At 39.2% G+C, this 26,156-nt stretch overlaps 1 protein-coding gene across 3 annotated transcripts in view; it reads right to left on the bottom strand.

Moving 5' to 3' along the window:
- Positions 1 to 26,156, bottom strand: part of LOC122555284 (interphotoreceptor matrix proteoglycan 2-like) — a 78,291-nt gene that overhangs the window by 26,490 nt on the left and 25,645 nt on the right. For 2 of the 3 annotated variants that reach the window (XM_043701125.1, XM_043701127.1), the window contains 7 exons: positions 25,413 to 25,477; positions 20,536 to 20,685; positions 7,281 to 7,339; positions 5,913 to 5,933; positions 4,780 to 5,036; positions 4,613 to 4,672; positions 2,016 to 4,057 (listed from right to left, as the gene is read on the bottom strand). In XM_043701125.1, coding sequence (XP_043557060.1) covers positions 2,016 to 4,057; positions 4,613 to 4,672; positions 4,780 to 5,036; positions 5,913 to 5,933; positions 7,281 to 7,339; positions 20,536 to 20,685; positions 25,413 to 25,477 — 2,654 coding nt within the window. The remainder of the gene's footprint in view (positions 1 to 2,015; positions 4,058 to 4,612; positions 4,673 to 4,779; positions 5,037 to 5,912; positions 5,934 to 7,280; positions 7,340 to 20,535; positions 20,686 to 25,412; positions 25,478 to 26,156) is intronic. The other variant, XM_043701126.1, reaches the window with a different exon arrangement.

Genomic DNA, 26,156 nt, shown 5'->3' with positions numbered 1-26,156 from the left:
CAAGGAGTAGATTTTGTGCAAAGGAGAACAAACAATGCTTTACAGTTCTTTTCTGTTGGTACTGGCACAATTGGGATTTATGTAATTTAAGTTGATTAGTGTAAATTGACCTGTATTTTAAAAACAGTTGGATCTCTGAGACTGTTGCCTGACTAATCTGCAATTGTGGCAGTTAGTATATGGTGAACCATGTTTGTTGGCTGCATATCAATCACTGTATTCTGTGAAAAACAACCTTCTAAACATGCTTTCTTGTTTCATGACATTGATCTCTGGACCGTTAATAGGCATTGTTATAAAGGCTGAACTGTATCCAGGAAAGGTCAATAAATCATTTAGCACTTCTAAACCTTGCCATATTGTGTCACACAGTACAGAACTTGCTAAATTATCAATTACTTCACTTACTGGATATGAAATAGCTAGTAAATGAAAGAAGTTTCTTGAAATCAGTACACAGCATTTGTTGCCAAGTTTCGGTTCTGGAGGAGCCTAGATTAATTACATGTACGGGAAATGTTCTTGTCCACATGGAGTACCTAATTTGGAAGACCGACCAAGCAATAAATGTAACTTTTCATCCAGAAGATCTGCTGCTAGTCCAATTCTTGAGGATTTTCGCACTCAAAAGTGAATCCTAACTTCACATGGTTTGATTTCAATTTTTTTAGGATAATTTTAAATAAGGTTTTTGTATTTCAATGCATAATTTAGCCTGCAAAAAAATCTGACTAAATTTTATTGGCTTATACCCACTAGCATGTTATTATCTACCTTCTTAAGAACAGAAAATTAAGTAGAGACATCCTAGAAATTAATTCTTACCTCGATCAAAATGATTAGTTAATTACAGTATCACATCTACCAACTCAGATTCTGCTGTGTTGTTTATGTCAGGAACTCAACCTTTTAGATGCGATCATGATGTCCCTGCACTTATCACCCCCATCCTTAGTTGCTCCAATAAAATCTCCACAGCAGCTTTTGCAAATCCTGGTGATCTTGCCAATGCCAGGGCAGATCTACAGCTTCACTTCCAAATGTGCAAATCACCCCAACCCTTCTCACTTTGAAAGACTGCCATTCACATTTGAAAGACATACCTTGTCTTTCCACTGAGACATAGCCAATTTGAAATCTCATCCCCTCTTGGTGACTCGCTTACTTACGCTTGGGCAGCCTGCCTGTTATTGGTTAATAAAACCTAACCATCAAAATAGGCTATATAGGCATACGTGGCCTAAATACTCTTACAATTCAATATCATATCATAAAACACCAAAATTGGCTAAAGGGATTTGACTATCTATCATATACAAACAAATGTAAATTTAAATCAGATATTAGGAGGAAATAGTGACATAGGAAATGTGAACAGGAATAGGCCATTCAGCCTTGTGAGTCTGTTCCGCTAGTCAATATGATCATGGCTGATCATCAAACCCTGTTTCTACTTTTGTCCCACACCCTTTGATGTCTTTGGCCTTAAGAGTTATAACTAACTCCTTGAAACATTCAATGTTTGTCCTCAACCATTTTCTATGTCAGAGAAATCCATAGGCTCACCACTGTCTGGGCGAAGAAATTTCTCCTCATCTTGTAGTAGCAAATAGTAGCTACCTCAGTACAAGATCAAAATTAATGTAAACAAAATGATATAGAATTGGTTTATTTGATATTGGAAGCGCATCAAAAGTTAAGTGAAACAGAACTGCCCGATCTGGCACTAGGTGACAAAAAGATGGTTATAAGATCATAATTCTGTTCCAAAAAGAAAATAGTTGTTGAAAGGATCTCCCCAATTATTCTTGAGAGTCAAACATGCCTCATCAGCTTTGACATGGCTTCGCCATTGTTAAGGGAAGCAAGAATTTACATCGCACTATTTGTCCTTAAAACATGTCAAAGCACTTTGCCATACAACAGAACACATTTTGAATGTAATCACTGCATTAATTATCACAAACAAACTATAATTCAGTGATTTAAATGTATATTTGAAAGAGTGAACTTACTAATTCCAAGAATTGTTGTTCCAGTGCTTTATATTCATGTGAACTTTTGTTGAACAAGTCATCTGAGAAAATCATATTCGTCACACGTAGGCTGAAGAAGACTACTAGTGCCTGTCGAGATCTGTGACTTTCTCTAGCTGTGGTGCTTGTTGGAACAGTAACTGGCAATTCTGTGTAGATGCTAGCCATTTCTTCATTATCTGATTCTTCACGATGCTGGAGTATGTATGAGGGATCCAACTTATTTGAGATATCTTGAACTTCAAACATTTCTATTTTATCCTTGGCTATATCTTGAGGAGGTTGTACTTCATTGTGCTCCTCAATAATTGAATCATGGTGGTCTATTGGGAAGTACTCTGTTGCCATATCCATTGCTATGGATGTCTTATTGGCAGGTTTTACTTCAGAAAACACTGTCATGTGTATTCTCTGAATGGATTCATCATCAGAATGAATGCTGTTACTAGATTTACTGTATGCTTGAACAGTGGCTGATGATTTATTGACATTGTGCTCTGAAATAGATACACCAAAGCCTTGCACTACTACTTTTGATTGAGTAGTAGATCCCATCACTGTGGAAGCAGCAGTATTAGGTAATATAGGGTTATTCCATTCAGTAGCAATAACATTAGCGATTTCAGTGTCTAGTGGAGCTAATATTGTAGGAAAAGGTTGTAAATCATTAGACAATTCTGTGTTTGATTGGACCCCATTTGAAGAATCTAAGCTTGATTGGCTTATGGAGAATGTATCTCCAAAGGGCTGCATCACTAAGATTGATTCTGTGGTTGCTTGCAGCAAGGTAGAGATATCTGCCACCGTCAGTGAGTCTGTCATCAGTTGCTGCATATTGGAAGATGCTGTGATAAACTGCCTTATTGAGGTTGAGTCTTGGATCAACTGACCCACTGTGGGTTGTTCTATTACCATATCTTCTGTGGGGAGAGATTTTGTTACTGTGTGCGCCATGGTGACCAATTCTAACATTTCTTGCTGTGCAGTGTCCAATTCGGTTATTATGTGCCCCTTGGCAAACAATCTCGTAGTGAACTGATCCTTAATGAAAGAAGTTTCTGGACTTCCTTTGGTAGACGACTTTGTGCCTAGATGCTCTGTGACAAAGGCATCCATTGTTGTTTGACTTTTGGTGGATAGTTCAGTCACTGGCAGCTCCGCAACAAATGACTCTTCAATTGATTCCAATGTTTTTGCATGTTCTGTGAAGGGTTGAGCCCTTAAGGTTGAGTCATTGGAATAGTAATTAAAGACATCTGTAAATTCAGATGTTTGTATTGTTAATTCTAATTCACTATCTGGCAACTGGTCAACAGGGGCTTTTTTACTTACTGTCTCTGCAATGTGAGGTTTGATTTCAACACCAATATCACTGTATGAAGCTGTATCATTTAACAAAGAAACATCTATTTCATTAGAGATAATTGTATCGACAAGAATCTCAGGAGGCTCATCAGTCAAATCCCCAATAGTTACACTTGGTACATTTGTCGGATAATCTACAGTAATGTCATCAAAGATTGGCATATTTGTGAATTGAATGGAATTGCTGACCAGTGATTCATTATCTAGCTTATCGTGGAAAACTGGCTGAAGGGCTACAGTCGCCCAGGACCGTAAAATGTCTTCCACAGATCCTGTCCTGGATTCATAATTGGAAAATGTACCACTCTCAAAACTAAGCCTCTTTGTTGTACTATCAGATGCATCTGATGTAGTGATTTGTATTGTGGACAAATCAGAGGTTCCTTTCATTTCAATATCAATCAGTGGGCTTAGATCTGAAACAGATGGTACAAATATTACATTCATTGTGCTCATTGGCATCTTCTCATTAGAAACATTTTGCTGTTCCACGGGATTTATATAGTCAGTTAATATAACAGGAGTGTTTTCAGCTTCTGACATTCCTTTGCCAGTTGTTTGATCAGACTGCAAATCAATAACTGTTGAATGTGACTGTAATAGCTCTTCAGTACTCAACATGGAATCTTCTGATCCATCCTCCTTGTCTGCAAATTCTAAAAGTTAAAAACACACATTACTTCGCTTGTAAATTCACTGGAGACATTAAGTAAGTATCAGTGACCAGGTCAATGCTATTAATATCTCCACAACTAGGTAAAATCCATTCTTCATAAAGTTGAGTTTTTTTTTAAATGTTTTGCATCCAAATTAGAAATTATTTCAAATTGATATCATAAGTGGTTGTGGCAAGAGGTCTTGGTTGACATTAACTGAATCCATATGTTGCAGATCATGTTGTGTTCAAACAAATGTTACTGCCCTACTATGCCAGATATGCTGCTTGTTAAAAAAAGCCCCTTCTTTCATATTGAACGAAATGTCTGACTATGAGAATAAGTCATTGTGTAGGGACTTCTTTTGAAATGGGGCACTGTGCCAGATTAATGTAGACAAGAAATCAAAATTCGATCTATTCCAGCCAGTCAATGTTGTCAATGTGGACAATCATACCCATTCGTGAGTGTTTGACAAACGTGGAATAACCTTGATTTTGTCATTCTCCATTTTGCTGACAGAAAGAGACAGAGAGAAACCTGAAAAGCAGTTACCAGTTTCTTGATTTTCTGGGTCAAACTTGATGCCTCCAAGTGTAAGACTGGTTGATCGCTCTTAAAGGAAAACACAATCAAATTACTTGATTCTTGTCAGTTCAGATTTTAATCTCCAACACATTTCTCAATTCTGAAGTCTATTCATTACAATTGATATTGTTTACCATTCATGAGCTGAAGAGTCTCTGGATTAAAAGTCAGTGATGCATTCCCAATTAGATTTTCCTTATGCAAGACCTCAACTACAAGATTCTTGAAATCCATTAATGTGTAGGCAGCTGTCAGCTGATGTTCCCCTTCAAAGGAAAGGTCATCTTCTATTTTGTTGAGGTTCACATCGACTAAATTAAGTGTTTCGTTCTGCAAAGCTGGTGTATTTCCATCAAATGTTACAGTGTAGTGAACCGCTACATTATTACTGCTGCACAGGAAATAACATGTGTTAACAGAACATAAAATCACTACAAGCAGTGGTTAAATGGATTTGGATTCAGATGGAGAAAAACATTTTCTACTACATGAAGAAGTTGTCTTGAGTTAACACAGATCACAAAGCTGGAGTTTATGAGGTTTTAAATGTAGTTTTGAGAATTATGTTAATTGAGTCAGCCCAGAAGCAAAGTAGTTTTTTTTTCCGTGTTTTACACAACCTTGTGGTTGCTTACATTCAATCCACAAACAATTTTCAGAGGTTTAATAAAGCTGAAAGAAGGTGTGAAATTGGCACAATACATCTGCCTGACAGACACAGCGACTTGCTAGCTGTCTTAAAATCATGAAGGAAAGCATTCTCCACACATTTGCCTTGCCTGCACTAAAGAATTATAAGTTGAGCTGAAAGAGAAAAAGAAATCTGAAGGACACTCAGTGTTTCTGATTTCAGAAGGCCACAGAGATGTTTGAAACATTTGGGTAACTCTAGTTACTTCTTATAAATGTATTAGCATAAATGTAACCTTGCACTGTAAAACTCATCTTCTTGGAAGTAATTCTACCTCCAATTTTAATTCAAATGGTAGCACATACCAAACTCTAGCCCCAACAAACATGAAACTGCCAACTACACTAGGGAGAAAAACCCAGAGTTGGGAATTTAACTAACGACAATTACAGTTGCAAGAGATGACAGGAATAAAAACTAACATGTTTCATAGAGACATAGGAAACACAGCAAAAGGAACTATTGTTTAAGCCAGGATCCTTTCATTGGATTTGAATTAATTTTAATTAAAGCATATATATATTTAATATATGTCTTGCTAAAGTCTTTAGAATGCTGTAGTTAAAATCATATTACCTGTCTGAATTGAGATGTTTCCTAAAATAGAAGGCAAGGAAATTTATATTAAACTTCAATATGTATAAAAGCAAAGGGTTCATTTAATTTCTAAAGATTATTTTAAAGTTGATAACATTTTCATTCTTGCATGGATGAGTGTGAAGGCAGTACACTTTTACTTGTGTGATTCTTGGATAAGAAATATAGACAAAAGACTTAAACAAACGTGAAATTTACTCATTACAACATTCTGTTACAATGGTCCAGAGTTTGTTGTTAGCCACAAAATATAGGCGTTCACAGCTGGCTTTGAAGAATGCCTTGCTGAGAGATTTTATGATCTTTGTGGCAAAAACCTCACCCCTCATAACATGTAGTAGACTTTTTTCTATTCTTTCATGGGATACGGGTGAGGCGAGATTTTGTTGTTCATCCCTAAATGCTACTTGTGGTTGCTGGCACATTTCAGAGGGCAGTTAAGTGTCGACCACATTTCTGTAGATCTGGAGTTACATATAGACCAGATGAGATGGCAGATTTCCTTCCTAAAATATTTAGAAATTCTGCACAAAAATGCAAGTACATTTTCACAACCAGGTCTGTTATTCAGCAATAGTTATTACCCAGATCATAGTTACAAGCATAATTACATTGGATTGAACAAGGCTTAACTTATGTTTTTTACAAACAATGATATGAGAACAGAAGCGGAAAATTCTCATCGCATCAAATATTTTGAATGGTTGTCAGCTCTAAGGGTGGAGTCGGTGATGTCCACACTGCAGCCTGTGTCAAAGCACAGGATAACAGATTGCATCTGGGGGAGTACTCCCCAATTACTTGAATGAGTACAGACCCAGCAACACTCAAAAAGCTTGACACCATCCAGGATAAAGCAAAACGCTTGATTGTTGGTGGATGCAATGCCATTCACTCCCTCCACTGCCAACATTCAGTAGCAGCAGTGTGGACTATTACAAAGGTCCTGAGACAACACCTTCCAAGCTCATGGCTGCTACCAACTTGAAACCTAAGGGCAGCAGACACAAGTTCTCCTCCAAGCCATTCACCACCCTGACTTGGAAATATATTGCTGTTCCTTCGCTACTGCTGGGTCAAAATCCTGGAGTTGCCCTCCCGAACAACATTGTGGGTCAACTCACAGCACATAGACAGCAGTAGTTTAAGAACGCAGCTCACCACCATTTTCACAACTTCGCTCCCACCCCGTTCAACACTCATCCCACCCCAACAAAATTCAGGCCCCATCACTTACAAAGTGTATCACAATACCCCTATAGCATGCTTATTTGTAAGATTTTTACACTTAGTTTTGTAGAGCATTTAAGATACAACACATAAAATCCAAGTGATAGAACTCCAAACCTGAACTCCAAGATGTTAATTGTCTGATATCCTGGAAATTTTCCAAAAACATTCTCCATCTGAAATCACATTAAAAAAAGAGATGTGATAATAGTTTTAGCACATTTCTAAATCGCTGAGTTAAGAAAAGGACAACTTACAAGTTGAAAAAAATCACCACACAACCATGTGTTACAAATGCATATATTACAAGATTATTTTTAATCCATAAATTATGGGATAAATGAACAAAAATTTGGTCTAACTTATCAGAGTGGCCTGGAATTCTGGATTTAAGGAAGGAAGTTCTGTGTGATGTTGCTGGAATGGTGTTAAGAGATATGATCTAGGCTAATCACATTATCTCTAAATTTCATTTGAAGAGACATTCTGCCCTTAAAGCATATCAGAAAAGGGCATGAAGTTAAGACATATAACAGAAGAGTTTAAATTATTTATATAACTCCTCCAGATCATAAAGGATTTGGAAGGATAGTGGGAAGGATAGTTTTAAAACATCCAAATGCTTTTCAGGTCAAATGAACACTTTAAAATTAAAGATAATTAATTTGTATTTTTATCTGAAGATCGTGTATGTGTGTCACTATGCCCCATGGTGTTGATTTGAGAGGCTAAAGTTATTCTGTTTTACAAAATCTCGGCTGTATTGAGAAGCCTGGGTCCAACAGTCATCTGTGAGAAGGCAGAGAGACAGTCAAGTGGTGATCAGGGCTAGGGGCAGAGAAACCCTCAGGAGCTGGAGGTATTATGGACTGACTGCAGGAATTGAGAGTGGGGTCATATTCAGAATTAAGAATTAATTTCCTTGACAGATCTGGCAGTGTTTAAGTGGAATAGATCATCAATGAAGGTTACACAGAGAGCAATCTAAAAGCAATTGCTACACTGGGGAATTAGCAGAATCACAGTGAGTCTCTCGGAGTTAAGATACACAGGGCTGGACTTTCGCATTAGAAATTAAAATGTGGTGGCAAACGGATTTCTTGGAATCCACACCACCATGATTTTTCGCACATGGTCTTCTGCATTGCGCCTCATTAATTATGCAACTAAGATGTTGGGCATGTTACATGGGGAACCTCAATGCAAGCAATGCACAGCACTTGCAATGAAAGCCAGACAAGTTAACCCACACTGCGCTGCTCAACCCTAACCAGCAATGAAATGACCCAGGAGAAGGGGAAGCTCACTCCTACGTCACAAACAGATCTGGAGGTGGTGCTGGATGGGCTAGTGGACAAAGCCAGTCTGGACTCAGATAACAGCATGGATCACCCCACAGTGTCAAAAGAACGTCAATGAACCTCAACATTCCACAAACGTAAATGCCACCAACATCTTCCTGGTACTTAACATCCACAGGGCCACTATTGCTTTGATTAGATTAGATTCCATACAGTGTGGAAACAGGCCTTTCGGCCCAACCAGTCCACACCAACCCTCCAAAGGGTAACCCACCCAGACCCATTTCCCTCTGACTAATGCACCTAACACTATGGGCAATTTAGCATGGCCAATTCACCTGACCAATTTAGCATGGCCAGTCCCATCTTTGGATTGTGGGAGGAAACCGCAGACACAGGGAGAATGTGCAAACTCCACATAGACACTAACTCTGCCAGTGAACCAATCTCTCATCAAGGCTGATGGACTATAACCCTCTCTACTGAATGCTTTTCTGCTCAATGGCTCTTAGCGACCTCATCTTCCCAAACAAATAACCCTTTCTGTCCTCTGTACTTTCTGTTTATGCTTTGGGGACACCTCACCTTTACCCTGCTAATGTAGAACTAGTAAATGCTCATGCATCTACTTACATTATACTTAGTCCTTCCATTTGTCTCATTGCAGGAGAAACTAGCCCAACCCCAGGACTGATGACTCAACAGCATCCCACTGACTAACCTGCAATCCTTGGACTGTTTACATTTGATCTGCAGGATTGACCATCGCCAAGCCCCTGGTCAGGAGTTGAAACAGCTCCTGAGCTGACTGTGGTGGTGCCCCTGAGTGACTGTAGTCCACATTCACCTCACAAAGCACTCTTTTCTTTTGACTTTCATACATCACCATTTACCTGCAGCACATGAAGGTGTTTGCTACGTAAGCTGTCAGCACATTGTGCAGCTTTGATATTGACACAATACACACAGCGGCACATCGCCCACTGTCTGACTGGTACATTGACTGTTCAATCGATGCACGATCACAAGCTGCCTGCCTCTTTACTCAAAAGCAAGCGATAACTAAGGAAACTATGCCCTAAGAAAGCAATGTCACCAACAGAGGTCAAATGCCTGAGCACTAACATCAGTGAGTGCTAAGAAAACAAGTTAGGGACATGCAGATGCATGAATTGCATGGCTGTTACTGCAGACAAGCGACCTCGCAGAAGCATGCAAGTTGTAGGTGTCTTTGTGCTTCAAAGGAGAGTACTAAAAGCCAAAAGTGATGTGAGAGTTGCTCTTAGAGCCAACGCCGAGTTGTGTGGATGTGGAGTCAAGAGGAATGGTGGCCAAGGACCATGCAGGGATGCTATTTAGAAGAAGTAATTGGATGACGACCAGCACAGGCAGGAAGCTACAGTGCCAGGAAACCATTCAGTTTTACAGAGTCTGTCAGGTTTTTAAGCTGTATAGATTCTGACTGGAGGTCAGGAGAACAGGAAGTTGGTTGTTAATAGGATCAGTTGGGGTATTGGTGATATGTAAACATGTGGAGTTAAACTGGTCACCCAATCAAGGGTGAGACTCTGAAGTTGTAATTTTAAGAGTGAAATACTGTCTATAACTTCTTCTAAACCTTGGAAATTTTTGTTCCATTCTCACCCTATTTTGTCACATTACTCAGCATTACTCTAACCACACCAGGAAAGGAAAATTCCTCCATTCACTTCTCTGAAATCAAAACAATCAAGAAACTAAAACAGAAAAAGAAATTAAAATTAAAAAGGAGGATTCTGTTTGGAATTTTGGTTAAAGTATAAGTGCTTCTGAGATACAGAGCCAGCCCAGGTTCTTACTTCAATGCTGAGACTCTCCATTGTGGCAAAAGTAGCAGCAGATGTTGGAAATTCTAAGTTCCGCCCCTAAATTGGGCATTTTTCATTAACACAGAATGAGGGATTAGAAAGGAGCTGTATATCACACTTGAGCAGTTTCTGTCAGCAGCTGGCCATTTAAATGATCCACAACCTCCACTGAAATTGGATTGTGGAATCCCCGGAATGTGGAATCCAGATTGTAGTGGTTGGTCTGAGTTAAGACCCTCTTCTCAGTGCCTTTCTTTGGGATAGCAAGGGTATCCCTTTGAAGAGCTGAGGGATGTCTATGGACATGGTTCCAGGAGACCTTAGGTGTACAGATGAAGAGTCCTTTAAGTGCTCTTTAGGATTGTTAACAGTGAAGAAGATTATGTGTAAAAAGGTGCATACATCATTGGAACTGTTTAAATTATCATGAAATGTTAACATTATCAAAGTATTTTCTTATGAATAAGGCCACATTTCTCAATACAATGCAATCTTTAATATAGAAATCATTTTTTTTTCCTGTGAACATAGCTCCTTGTGATGCTAAAAAGGTTGATATGGTAGGTGAAGGTGGGGAGGTTGATATGGTAGGTGAAGGTGGGGAGGTTGATATGGTAGGTGAAGGTGGGGAGGTTGGCAGGTAGAAGTAGGCATTAAGTTGACATGGGGATAGGAAGTGCCATGGGGATGGGCAGAAGGCATTAGGTGGCATGGATGAGGCCTTGGGAATTTGGGGGTTGAAGGGGAGTGACATGGGTACAAAGGATGTGAACTATAGAGCAGGCTCCCTCCACTCTAGCTGCAGAGGCTGTGACTGTACTGAGACATAGTGAGTGGCAAAGGGCAAAGAACACCTTTTGAAAAATATTGTTGGCATCTTTGAAATACTACTGCAAATAAAGTCTAACATCTGTTAAAACATGCTCAGAGTGTCACCAAATCTGTTTGCTAATGTCTCAGTATGGTCCCTGCTGTAACTGTTGCACTGTGAGGTCAGACATCAGTTCATATGCTTGCTGTTCTATGGAACAATGCTTGAATTAAGGAGCTTCTGCACACTTTGGAATCACAAACCTTGCAGTTAGAACTGGGCATCATTTGCCACGTGCCCAGGTATTGGTTTGGCAACACTGGCCTCATTGGCCAAAGGTGTTGTTCTTGCATGAAATGCTTGGCCTTGGGAGATGTGTAACATAGTATAAGACGCTATGGAAAAGGGTTACCAGGGATTGGGAGCCTGCTGCTAAGTGTCCTTTTCAATGAACGGGTCAGCATGTAGTGTTGCTGCCCCTTGAAGTGCCTAAGGTTTTGCAGCTCAAGGCACTTACTCCATCCACTCTGGATGTAGTTGAGGCCATTTTCTTTCCCATTGGACAGTTACAATTTCCAGTTCAAAGGAAGGTGACAGTGAAGGCTCCTCAGACAGTAATTTCCAAGCACCATGTTTGTGTGTTGGTGAGGCTCCAAACATCCCCAACACCTTCCTGGTGGCTCTTCCCAATCTCAATCATTTCCTCATAGCTCTCCCCATAAACCTATTTGCACTCCTCCCACCTACTTAGAGTCATAGAGTCATAGAATCATAGAGATGTACAGCACGGAAATAGACCCTTCAGTCCAACATTCCCTGCCAACAGATAACTTAACCTAATCTAGTTCCACTTGCCAGCTCATGGCCCATATCCCCCTAAACCCTTCCTATTCATATACCCCTCCAGATAGATACCTTTTAAATGCTGTAATTGTACCAGCCTCCATCAGTTCCTCTGGCAGCTCATTCCGTACATGCATCACCCTCTGCGTAAAAAAGTTGCCCGTTGGGTCCTTTTTATATCTTTCCCCTCTCACCCTAAACCTATGCCCTCTAGTTCTGGATTCCCCACCCCAGGAAAAATACTTTATTTATCCTATTTTGAGAGAACTTGAATTGTGGAGTCTCCTCCTTCAGTGCATTGCTTATTGTCCAGAACCATTCATGACTGAATGTGACAGGACTACAGATCTTAGATCTGTTTCACTGATAGTCAGAGCTCAGTGATTCCACAATCACTTGCTGTGTGTCAAATTGCACATGCAAGTAGCCTTGTTTTGTAACTTCTCCTCAGTTTAAAGTATACCTGATGCTGATCATGGCATGCTGTTCTGCACTCTTCATTAAACCGTGGATTGATGGCAATGACAGAATGGGAGTATGCCAGGCCATGCAGATGCTGTTTGTGTTGGTGTATGACATTGTTGCTGCTAATGGCTCTCAGCGCTTCATGGATGCCCCGTCTTGAATAGCTAGGTCTGTTCAAAAGCTATCCCAGATTGTGTCAATCAAAAATGCTATGCAGAAACGTTGGAGCAGAAACATTGGGCAGCACGGTGGCACAGTGGTTAGCACTGCTGCCTCACAGCGCTCGGGACGCGGGTTCAATTCCAGTCTCGGGTGACTGTCTGTGTGGAGTTTGCACATTTCCCCGTGTCTGCATGAGTTTCCTCTGGGTGCTCCGGTTTCCTCCCACAGTCCAAAGCTGTGCAGGTTACGTGAATTGGTCATGCTAAAAGTGCCCGTGGAGTTAGATGCATTATGAGAATGGGTCTGGCTGGGTTACTCTTTGAAGGGTCGGTGTGGACTAGTTGGGCCAAAAAGGCCTTTTTCCACACTGCAGGGAATCTAATCAAAAATATCTTTGACCAAAAAATTGAGGTTGAGATCTGTCTGCTTGGTCCTGGAAACCTATGGAGAAAGGAGATGGTGAATCCTGTCAGATATTTCCGTGAACAGACTGTCAAAGCCATTTAGCAGATTTTCTTATCATCAGAAGTTTTGAACAAGCCCCAACCTCCTTCTGGAACGTGCACATTGCCAGGAACATCTGATTTTTGTCTGGGATTGGTCCTGGACAACCCAGTTGTAAGAAAAGTCTCTACTGACTTTTTCCAAGACAGGTTCTGAGAGAAACCTCAGCTGCTGCTGGAAGAGCATCCACTTGATGAAAGACGGTCGACCTGAAATCTGACATTCATCCAGTGCAGAAGAGCTGCCAAGTACTGGAACATTCAGGGCTATATACTGGGATGTAATGAGGTTTAAAGAACAGCCTTTGACCATTTTACACAGAGGGGCTGAACCAGTGTAAAACTTTTCAGGTTGGTCATCACAGAAAATGTCATTGCAGATGCAATCTTCATTGTAAGTTATGCCTTGTACTGTATTTAAACAAATACATATGTACTGCTCTACAATACAATTCAAATATGACTCTTCCTAATGTTACAAGCTTTGTTAATAAAGTAAGCTTTTGAAAGAAAGGTTCCATTACAAGCAATGTAAAAATGGTTTTTCTTCTGCAGCTGATGATGAAAACTGAATGCACATTTCTATGTTTAATTATATTACTATCTGTACAGATTTAATGACTAATCCAGCACGAGGTGATATTACCAAAGCAGAAAATGCACAAATTTGTGCAATTTACAAATTTTCCAGGATTCTATATATAGCAGCCTGCTTCCACAGCAGGCCACTATTGTGTTGTCAGCAATCTTATACTGGGATTAGGCAGCTGCTGTTCTATAGCACAGACAGAGGAAAAATGGTAAACACACATGGGCACAGATAAATACATGTACGCAGATGCACTGACAATAAACCTACAACCTAATGAGAAGGGCCATTAACCAACAATAACACATTGGTCAGAGCTTTGAAGAAGTTTAGTAGAAGGCAAGTGAAGAAAGAGTTTCACACAACACTGCCAAATAAAAATGATGCAAGTCCATCTCTTTCCCCTCTTTGGTGCTTTCAAATCCTAGCTGTCTGCGCTGAATCCCTGGCTCCAATATGATGAAAATCTTAACTCAGTGCTGGGGCTAGCAGTACAATGTAGTAACAGATTAAAACTGAGAGATCCTACCCAGGAGTACATTTAATAAAGACACATTCCAAGACTAGACACAGCAATTTTTGACCTCACTTTACTGATTTTGAGGGAATTTAGATATTAATGAACCCTCATCATTTAAGTGGAGCTCCAGCATGTGCCATTACTAAAGACTTTCTGACTGGACTTATCAACGAGCTGCTGTCCTAAATAAGCATGGCAGTCACTTAATTAGCTCCAACCAGCCAATTGCAGCCACATCTCCCAAAGCAGATTTGTAATGTTACATTGCTGCTTTTGGCAGCAGTGACAGGATTCCTGCCTACCTTGTGATTCTATCATCATCAAAGCCATTTTTCACTGATTCTAAATAGATAGTATGATTCAAGGTTTGCATAAAGATTTGTAGCTTGGATGCCAGTTGTTGTAGTTGTGGGTATGTTCGCCGAGCTGGGAAATTGATTTGCTGACATTTCATTCCCTGTCTAGGTGACATCTTCAGTGCTTCAGATTCTCCTGTGAAGTGCTGCTGTATTGTGTCTTCTGGAATTTATTGGTTCTGTTCGTGCTGGTTTCAGTTGCCTGTTCCAGTAGTGACAGTATATTGAGTCTAGGTCTATGTGTTTGTTGATGGTGTTCTTGGATAAGTGCCATGCTTCTAGAAATTCTCTGGCTGTCCTCTGACAGCCAGATTCCAAGATTCCACGCAAAGACTGCACACAACACTCTATAGGACAAATGGCAGACAATTAGCAATCTGCATCCATGAACACCAAGTAGCCACTAAATGCCACAACCAACTGTCCCTCATAGCCATACACACTTGACAGGGACAACATAAGGATCATAGGACAAGCCAAACTGAGTACAGCCAGAGAATTTCTAGAGGCATGGCATTCATCCACGAACTCCATCAACAAACTCATAGACCTGGACCCAATATACTGGTCACTACATCGAGCAACAGGAACCAGCAACCGGAAGTAGCAGGAATGGAACCAAAGAAATTCCAGAATACACAGTACAGCAGCGCTTCACAGGAGGCTCCAAAGCACTGAAGATGTCACCTAGACAGGGGACAAAACATCTGCAAATTAACTTCCCAGCTCAGCAAACTTGCCCATAACATGATTATCTATTTTTAACAATTCTGCATTGTTTCACATGTTTATCTGTGCCAGAGGTCAAGCTAATTATTTTACAATGTGGAGAAACAAAATAAAGCTAATCAAAATCATCTTTCCTGACAAAGCACTCAAGCCACTAATGTATTTATGTTGGCTGACAGTTGAAATGGAAAGAAAGGAGATGAAAACACAGTCATGGGAGTCAACACTGGGCAAGATTGTGCTAATGCTCCACATTCTGGGAAGCCTACTGAGGGTAACAAAGTCATCTTGCTAATAAAACTCCTTATAGTTTTGAAACACTTATATAAAAATTGACCTTTCCACTGTGTCCTTAACTGATTCATCTAAAATAGAAACCAGGGTGACAGAAGGAGTTAGGAGTAATTAAAATAGAAACCAGGGTGACAGAAAAGTTAGGAATAAACAAAATGATCAAAGGGAGGTTGGCTAAATCTGTACGTCTCAAAATTTTGTAAATGGCTACTTTGCCTCTCTAGCTTGGAAGGGAGAGCAGAACAACAGAACATTGTTTAAATGGAGAAAAACTGCAGAAAGCTGCAACACAAAAGGACTTGGAGGTACTAGTGCACAAAACACAGAAAGCTAGCACACAGGCGCAGTAGGACAGCAGGAAAGTTAATGGAATGTTGGTCCTTAGTTCAAGGGGATTGGAGTATAAGAATACAGAAGTCTTACTGCAGCTGTTCAAGTGCTGGTGAGACCACATCTGGAATACTGTCAGCAATTGTTGACACAATGTTTTGGAAAATATATTATTTCATTGAAGGCAGTTCAGAGAAGGTTTCTAGGATGATCTAGTCTGGAGGCATCATCTTATGAACAAAGGCTAAACAGGTTGGGACTTTACTCAGTGGAGTTTGGAAGAATGAGAGGCGATCTCATTGAAACATATACGATTCTTAAAGAGCTTCACAGATTCTTAAAGAGCTTCAAATGCTGAGAGGGTGTTCCCCCTCACGAGAGTCCTGGACCAGAGAGGGTGTTATTAGAATAAAAGGGTGCCAATTTAAGATTAAGCTGAGGAAGAATTTCTGCTCTCAGCGAGTGGCGTCTCTTTGGAACGCCTTGCCACAGAAAGCTGTGGGGCAAATGTCCTTGTGAACGTTTAAGGCTGAGATGGATAGATTTTTGATCAGTAGAGGTACCAAGGGTTATGGTAAAATGCAGGAATGTGTATGTCAGAAATGTCAATTCAACCATGATCCTATGGAATGACAGAGCAGGCTCGAGGGGCTGAACAGCCTATTTTTTTTAATGGTCTTGTAGTCTTATGAAGTTAGAAATTGTGGTTGAATAAAACTCTGCTGTTGATAATAGCACATAGCATCTCATTGACACCCAGGTTTGAGTTACTAAATCTATTTGAAGTCTCTCTCATTCAGCGTAATGGTGGTGCCCACACCATTGGTGTCTCATGGTTACTGGCCTAGTGACATTATCACTTTCTCACCTCCTCAGTCAGTGCTGAGGGGTATCCTATTAGCCTTCAGCCTTCCATACCCTGTCCACCATCCTTAACTGGACTGAGAGGGGCCTTTTGGCCACTCATTCACCTCTGCAAAAAAGTATATTAGGTTAGTGTTTCTGAAAATAAAGGTTGACACCAGAATTGCTGGTGTCCCAATGCAACACATGAAATCTGCCCCAGGATTATTGTTTGGTCAGAGAGGAAAGTTTCAAGAAATGTTTTAGAACACAATAAAGAAATCGGAAGTGGGAATGTTTAGGGAGGTAATTCCTGAGTTTCGGTTAAGTCAGCTGAAAGTACAGCCACAAACTTTGAAACACTTAAACTTTAATAGTTTCAAGAGACCAGAATTGTTGGAGTGCAGAGACCTCAAAGGGTTGTTGGTTGGAAGAGGGTACAGAGATAGGGATGAAAGACAAATGGATCAGGATTTTAAAAGACATGTTGAACCAGAAGTCAGTGTAGAACAAGAATCAAAGGGGTGAGATGTGAATGAGATTTTGACTAACCCAAACATAAGCAGCAATTGTGTTAAAAGCTTCATTTATAACAAGGATAAGAGGGGACATTTTAACATAGTGATAGCCACAAAACATAATATTTGTAACTTTGTTGACAGCCATTCAATACTGTGGCAAAGTCAGAAGGGAATTCAAAAGTGAAATTGTGGGCAATTTGGGCACAGATTAGAGAGACAACAAAACAATCAAACGTGTTTAGATAGGAAAAGAAGGTAGCAGCAGGGGAGGAGTCAAGTGCAGATTGTTTGAAAAAGGAATTAAAGCAAATTTTAAGTGGGATGAGGCTGGGACACTGCATCAGAAATTAGGGAATTGTGAACAACATCAACAAACATGGGGCCAGAAAGGGAAGCTAAGAAGAATCAAAGGAGCAGGAGGCAAGTCTCATGGGCTAGATGAGCTTGATCAGAGTAATGCTGGAGAAAGACATGAGTTCATGGCCAGGATAACAGGGAAAATAAAGCAAAATTAATCCCAATTAAAATAATTTCACCCTTTAGCTTTCTCTTGGTGCTTCATCAATGATTAAATACACTTTAGCATTTACTACTTCAATACTTGATATGAATTACTACAATGCAATAAAATGCCCAAGATTGTTGCAATAGAGCTCAATCTCCACTTGTAATCTGCATCAAAGAATAGTCAAGGGCTTTATTTAAATAATACAATTCTTTTAAATGATTTAAAATTAAGACACAAAAAATGTCAAGTGTTTCCCACTCAAAACCATGATGTATTTTCACCACATTCAAAATGGATGGTCAAAATTAGATACTTTCCGACTGGCAGTGAAGATTTAAAATCATAAAGATAACATTATAGATAAATCTTTTGCATAGTGACACAGTGGCTAGCACTGCTACCTCACAGCATCAGGACCAGGGTTTTATTCCACCCTTAGGCAACCATCTGTGCGACATTTGCACATTCTCCAGATGTCTGCATGGATTTCCATCAGTGTGGTTTCATCCTATTGTCCAAAGATGTGCAGTAAGGTGGATTGGCCATGTTAAATTTTCCTGCAGTGTGCAGGCTAGGTGGGTTAGCCAGAGAACCAATGCAGACTCGATGGGCCAAATGGCTTCTTTCTCCACTATAGGAACTGTATGAAATGTGTTGCAGGAGCTGCTTTCTGAAACAGTAGCTTGTGCTTTTTTTATATCAAATGTTTCAGTAGTGGCATTTTTCAGTAATTTTGAAACGGACAGTCATTTTATATGCATATTAAACTGATGAAAAAGGAAAAACAAAGAATGTCAGCTTTTGAAAAATAACTATTCACAGAATGTGGGCATTGCTGGCTAGGCCAACAATTATTGCGCAGAGGGCAGTTAAGAATCAACTATGGATCTGAAGTCTTATGTAAGCCAGACATTAGTGAACCTGAAGGGTTTTTCCAATTGGCAACTGTTTTCATGGTCATCACTAAACTCACTTCCAAATATTTTTATTGAATTCAAATTTCACTATCTGTTGTAAAAGGATTCAAACCTCGGTCCCTAAATATTACCCCTGCTGAGGGCTCCTGCCCGAAACGTCGATTTTCCTGCTCCTTGGATGTTGCCTGACCTGCTGTACTTTTCCAGCACCACTCTAATCTTGTCTCTGGATTAACAATCCAGCAATAATACTACGAGCCCATTGCCTATCCACTAGCAAAATAATGAAACCTAAATTTACTTTCAAACTCATATTTATTGACAGAAACACACTTACCTGGAATTGGCAGGGAACTGTGTCACCAAAGCCTGCAGTTCACAGACAGACTGTTCCAAATTTTGTGCTGTATGTTATAGCTGACCTCCAAACAAACTCTACTCCATACACAGAGCTACAAGTGGCTGTCAGGATCACTAATAATGGGAGGAACCAAACTTTTCCACCCAAGACAAACATTTTGTCTTTTGATCTATGTAACAGCAACTCAATGGCACCAGTGTAATTTGTATGGACTGGACTTACTATTCTTTAAGCGTGATCTTCAAGTATATGAAAACCAAAAGAGAAGGTTCCATATTGAAGCCCAAGGTTGCCCAAGCATCATGATCAGCATTATAGTACCCTGTCAATGGAAAGTTCACTGCTGATGTCGATAAAGTTGTTTGATAATCTTTGTCGTGCTGTGAATCCATTGAACTAATCACATGGGGTGAAGCATTAAGTGCTCAGCATTTTCTTTCTATTGTGAATCCAAAAGCGTCTACCTAAGAAAGTATATTCTTTAAAATGCAGTGCCCACAAGTTTCACATTCCTGGCTGCTTTTGCAGTCACTAGGTTGCTGGAACATTATCTGTGTATTTCTTGGTGCTGGTCATGCACACTATTAATTAGTTAATCCCTGGGAAAGAATACCTGTGCTGATGCTTCTACTGGAAGTATGAGCAAGGTGGGCACAGTAGTGATTGTGAAACTATATATCCAAACTGGAAGAAACATCTCAGAAATATCCACTGCAACTTTCATGTCTTTTTTGTAAACTTGTTCCTGAATTCCTGTTTATGTTATTTCTGAGCCAAAGGGGCTCAGTTGCGGTCAACAAATGGAACAAAATATATGCAGCAAAAATCCCCAGGCAGTCTTATTTTAGTGGGGACTCAAAGACTTACAGTTTAAAAGCACACTACTCAAATATGAACTGTTCATTTATTCCCAAGTAATTCCACTATTGATACAATACAAAGTACATATTACATATAAGAAGGCAATCATTTTCAAATCAACAGGGAATTTTCTCACCAATGGAAGATAACCTTGAAATTATTTCAGCAGCAAGTTTATGAAAGGCAAATAAAGGCAATAATGCTGACCTCTAAATATCACAATAATTTGCCCAAGAATTATCACTTTAATTAAACCAGAGTAACACAGCAACTACGCCAAACACCAAGTTACACAGAATGTTTGGTATGTAAAGGTTTAACATACTATTACTTTAAAACACTTTGGCCTACCTACAATCAGCAATGCCACAGAGATATGCAAATTATAATCACTGTTTCTATACAGCTATTGCATTTATTTTCCCTCAAGTAGATATTTAACAATTACCAATGATTTCTCTTATTGATCATATCAAACTTCAGCTCATTCATTCTAGTACCTATAATCGTATTGCTTGTACATGACTCATGTATTCAAAGCTTTCTTAAAATCTGATCACAAAGTGCCTTTCTTCTCTTAAAAAAAACTTCAAATGAGGCCACAATCTTACCTTGGTATTGACATCATCAGCTAATTTCTGATAATCCATTGTAGCTGGGTCAGAGAGTGCTTTAGTGTAATTCTCTCCGACAAGCTGAACGATAAATTCCAATACTTGATTTGGTAGCTTCTTTGTAACTTGTTCAATATCACTGGGGGCCTGTGAGGAATCAGGAATAAATTACTAAAATGGTCAAAGGCAATTCATTTTGACCTGGCCCAATTTAGCTCAACTCATTCCATTTGTCAATTAATTGCCAATAGTAATAACATCACAAAAGGAGTATTGTAATGGAGGAAAATGGGATCCAAACATTTCTACAGTGGGGCAAGCAGAATGACATTATACTCTAGAGGGAACTGGATAATGGAGACAGTTAGTGCACTGTATTTTGCTCTTTGGAAATTGGAGTTAGTCCAAGACAAGATTCAGGAATGAAAGTCTCTCTCTGAAAGCTCTTAGGATATGGATATGAAATATCTTTAAAGCAAACTTAAGCCAATTCCCACTGGGTACTGACCGCAAAGCACAAATTTGCCTTTTAATATTTTTATTAATACTAAGAAGTGTCAACATCTGAATTAATAGTAAATACTTCTTGTTCTTGTCAACATATGACAATATAGTTAACGTATTGCTGAAAAAAAGATGTCTTTAAGCTTTGTGACTTGCATTCATTGGAAGATCTATAATACCAAAGTAAAGGGGAACAATGCTTATATTGAATGAGAAGAGCATGCTGTCTGGACAGGAATGGACTGTGATTAGTAGAAGCCTTGTAATGAAGAGTGCACTAGTTAAATAATGACTGACAGGTAACTGCCCATCCAACTCAAATTTAATCCAAATGATTTGACACTATTTGGTCAAAGCATTGTCCTGATGAATGAACCAGAGAATAACTGTTGCCTGGTTAGTTTAGTTGAAATGTTTTTCCTGTCTGCCAAGAACAGAGCTTTTCCTATTGATAAATGTAGTTTGCAGCACATGAAGGTGCACCACATTGCAAACCTGACTGGTGATCTTAAATTGGCTGTCAGCAATATAAATTTGGCCTTATTGGCAAACGCATGTAGAGGAACTGAACCATTTACTTAGAAACACTTTCTGTGTATCACAAATGGGTAATGTGGTATGAGAATTTCAGAACAGCATGAGACGATGTAGGCTGTATATCCCAAAGGCTTATAGATTGTATCAATAGTATGCCCCTTCAGCTGTGCATGACAAGTAAGCTACTGATCATACCTAACCAGCATGTGCTTACACAATCCAAAACATACTGTGTGACATTAAAAATTAATACACTTGTTAAATAACACAGAGGTGTTAACAACCAATTTAAAAGTATCAATCAGGTGCACTGTGTACGCGCCTGCATTTACTGTAACTACATTTATGAATACACAGGGCTCTATTCTGTGAAGGCATAAAGAAGAGATTCATACGTCATTGCTCTCAACTTAGCAAAACAGGTGACACGCATTCTCTGCTTCATTGCTCAGATCATTGCCTTGATCAGAGTCAACCTGCCTGTGTCAATTTAAACAAGCGTAGCAACTAACAGTCAGTCTGCAACTAACTGGTGCATTCTCGACAGCAAATCCTCTACCAGAGTCCATTTGCTAGTGATTAGATTACTTACAGTGTGGAAACAGGCCCTTCAGCCCAACAAGTCCACATCAACTCGCCAAAGCGCAACACACCCAGACCCATTCCCCTACATTTACCCCTTCACCTAACACTATGGGCAATTTAGCATGGCCAATTCACCTAACCTGCACATTTTTGGACTGTGAGAGGAAACCGGAGCACCTGGAGGAAACCCACGCAGACACGGGGAGAATGTGCAAACTCCACACAGTCAGTCACCTGAGGCGGGAATTGAACCTGGGTCTCTGGAACTGTGAGGCAGCAGTGCTAATCACTGTGCCACCGTGTTTATTATTCATTTTAGAAAGGGTTGTTCCCCTATACACTGATATTTCTTGCAAATGCTCTGATGAGTGCAAGACAAATGCTTTGACAAAACATGTCTTTTTCAGCAATACTCAAGTTCTGTATGCCAAGCAACTACTAATATAACCAATAATGACTCAAATGGAATATTTAATTATTGTTCTCACTGAGTTGCTAAACTCATTTAATTTGAAATTTTAACTCAGACAATTTTTTTTTAAAAATTGCCCTATTCAGCCAATACAAAAAAAACCACTGTATACTTTTTAAAACAAGCCCACAACATGCATTCCATTGATACTCAACTGATGGCAAGACCCCCGATATTGTAATTTCCAACTCCCATTCCTATCATACAGCAACTTCCTATCTTTATTGTTTACAGTTGCTTATGTCTTTTATCTCTCAACCAAAATAAATTATGCTTATTGCTATACAATAGTGTATAGATGTAAAACAATAGTGTATAGATGTAAAACCAATTTGAAACAAAAGAGAATCTAAAGATCTGGCATGTCAGCCAGGCAGGCAGTGCTGACTTATGGTTCCAATTCCATTTACCATTATTGTTCAATAAAATTACCATGTCAATTGAAGTACATCAACTGTCAAGGCTCAAATATATTATCAACCTGTGTCATGAATATCCAGTAATAAATAATATTCAAAAATCTGAATTAGATAAATGAATGTCACCTATAGTTTAAAAATATATTCAGACATTGTACCGATCATAAATATGAAGAAAAAGCATTAAATAGTGGTTTGGGTGTTTTGGTACTCCTTTTAAATACTGAAGTCCAAATTCCAGCTGCAAGTGACCTTTCTTGTGTAGAAAAAGTAGGAATCCCAATATGTAGCCCCTGGCCAATTTCTCAACTAGGACATCAATGAAATGGAGTTTATTTCACTGCCTGATTTCAAAGGTGAATTTGAGAGCAGGATGGAGCCCACTGAAACACGCAAGGAAATTTTTACATGCGGCTGCATCTTCAAACATAGGAAACATATCATAAAGATGTCAGAAATATACAAAGGTAAGTGTGATGAGGTATCATTTAACTGAAGGCATATTTTTCCTGAAATCCGACAAAGGAATTTGCAAATGATGAGTCTGTCAACGATCCCATTGTATCACCATGCTTTTGGGCTTCCAGGTGTTGTTAAAACTGGATTTAACTCTGAGTTGCTGAGCTCAGAGGTTCACTGAATACAGTCTAGGTCGCCATGAAATAGTGATGCACTGCAAATGCTTCTGATTTCCTTAATTGGCATATTGGTGATTGACTAGCAATGTTCAAATGAACACATGGACATCACATTGTTAATAGTAGGCAATGATACATAGCAACCTATGTATCTTTTTTTATCAATACTCAAATTCCAGATATTGTTGCTCTTTATTCCATCTCCAAATTTTAACAATTAAATGTTAATTTTTTCCTGATTTATGATCTTGCTTACAATTCTGTAGTCAGGATTCCTGGTCAATTCAAGTTTTCAAAAAGGTTTGATCAAAATTATACTGCATTCCTCACCTTTAGTTTTGATGTGTTTGTGCTTCTGAGGCATGCATTTCAATTGTGTGAGACTGTGGGCATTGTGGATCTACCTACATTAGGTGGACCACAGAGGTTCAAGAAGGCAGCTCAGCACTATCTTCTCAAAGATAACTAGGGATGGGCAATAAATGCTGACCCACCCAGTGACATACATGTCCCACAAATGAATTTAAAAAAAGGTGAGTCACTTGCTACACAATTCCCAGTCTCTAAACTATTCTCATAATGAGACTACTTATGTGGCTGGTCCATTGAGTTTTTGGTTAATGTTAAACCCTAGATGTTGATGATTGGGGATTCAGCTATAGTAACATGGTGAAATAATGTCAAAGTGGTGGGTGGGGAGGGGGAATCTGCGTAGGTTTCCTCTTGTTATTGCCTGGTACTTGTATTCTACAAATGTTACTTGTCACTCATCAGCCAAAGTCCAAACCATGGTCTAGTGCAAGCTCTGTTAGGATATGCTATATACCCAGAAAGTATAGTGATCAGGTTTCTGATCAACTCCTAGATAGTATGCAGGTGGCAGGTAAGGCTTGTAAAGGATGAGCATTTGCCTATGGAACACATTTGAGATGCTCACCAATGAAAAATATGAAGGAGGAATGACATAAAGGCAGTTACACCCATCAGGGGACTTGGCACTTTATTTCTGTTTCTCAATGCTAATATAACTCTTCAATTTTAAAGGAAGACAAGTGCAGAGTTATTATTCACAAGGCTCTAACTTATCCCCTGTCCCTTCATAATGCACAATAACAGATGTTCCTTCTGTGGTTGCTGAGTGCTAATTCACAAAAGGTGAGTCAACAGAATTATTGAGGTCCTCCTTCCAAAATTATAAACTGCTGTATCATTATTCATTCTAATTTACTGCTGTATCATTATTCATTCTAATTTACCGTAAGGCCTCATGTGTTAATTCAATAATGATTCTTTGCTGAAAGAATGCCCTGAAGATTCAAATAATTTTACATTTGGCTCTTAAATCAAGCAATAAGTCAATGGTTTCATTACTGTCCAAATCTCAGAACATATTTACATACAGCACAGAACCAGGTCATCCTGCTCAACTTGTGTCTGTTGATTGGGTGGTCTAAACAATTTAAGTCAATCCTCTTAAAACACCAGCAGAAAGTTCCATTATAAGGTAAAAGGAAAATGCACAAGTAATTTATTCCTTGATATTTGTGAATTTTCTAGGTCACCTGTAGAGTGTCAGTGATACAGTTCATTGAGAAATCCATTTTAATAGGAATATGAGGAGTCTGAAGAACTGTGCTGACACTTATCTTCATATATTTTAATTTATGCAGAATTTTAAATGTGCAAGTCATTATCAAACATCTACAGAAATGGACTTACAGTGATCTCACTTTCTTCAGCTCTGACTATTGTGCTATCAACAGAAGCTTCACCAGCATCTGGCCCTGAAATACAAGGTATGTTATTAGCTATTTGAACACTTGATTGTCTTTATTTAAACATCCCCAGCTCTATGTCTCAGTTCCTTTTAGTAGTTGGTTTCCAACTGTTCAGAGGGCACATAGAGATGGATAATAAATGTTGGCTGTGGCTGTTTGCATCCCAAGAATACATTAAAACAAAATATGCATCTTCATACTACCAGACAGTGCTATAATTGGTCGAGATAAATACAAAGGTAAAGACAAAAATACCAATGTGTTTCTGAGAAGAATTGTAATGCAACATGAAGGCTTAACATTAACCATATGATAGATCATAGAATCGGAGAACAAAACATACATCTGTTATTTAATTGGTCCCCATTCTTTCCCTGCAGTTGGTAGATGTTTTTTCTAATTCAAGCAACTGACTATTTCACTATGGAAAATTACTATGGAACCTGCTTCTATCACTTCTTCAGACAGTGCAATCCAGAGCACCACAAAACACTGGATACATCCACATCCTCTGGTTACCTGCTCTATCTTGTGCTATAAGCCAGCACTGTTACTGTTGAGATACTGCTCTGGAATATCTTAGATTGTGAGTATCTGTATCCACATGTACAGTCCCTGAGGCTGCTTGCTCATTATCTCTATCTCTTCAGTTCCCTACGTACTATAACTTCTTTGTTTACATATG

This window comes from Chiloscyllium plagiosum, chromosome 12 (genome assembly GCF_004010195.1).
Source record: "Chiloscyllium plagiosum isolate BGI_BamShark_2017 chromosome 12, ASM401019v2, whole genome shotgun sequence".
In the NCBI taxonomy this organism is placed as follows: Eukaryota; Metazoa; Chordata; class Chondrichthyes; order Orectolobiformes; family Hemiscylliidae; genus Chiloscyllium; species Chiloscyllium plagiosum.
Note: the sequence above shows the minus strand (reverse complement) of the source record. Positions and strands in the feature narration are given on the sequence as shown.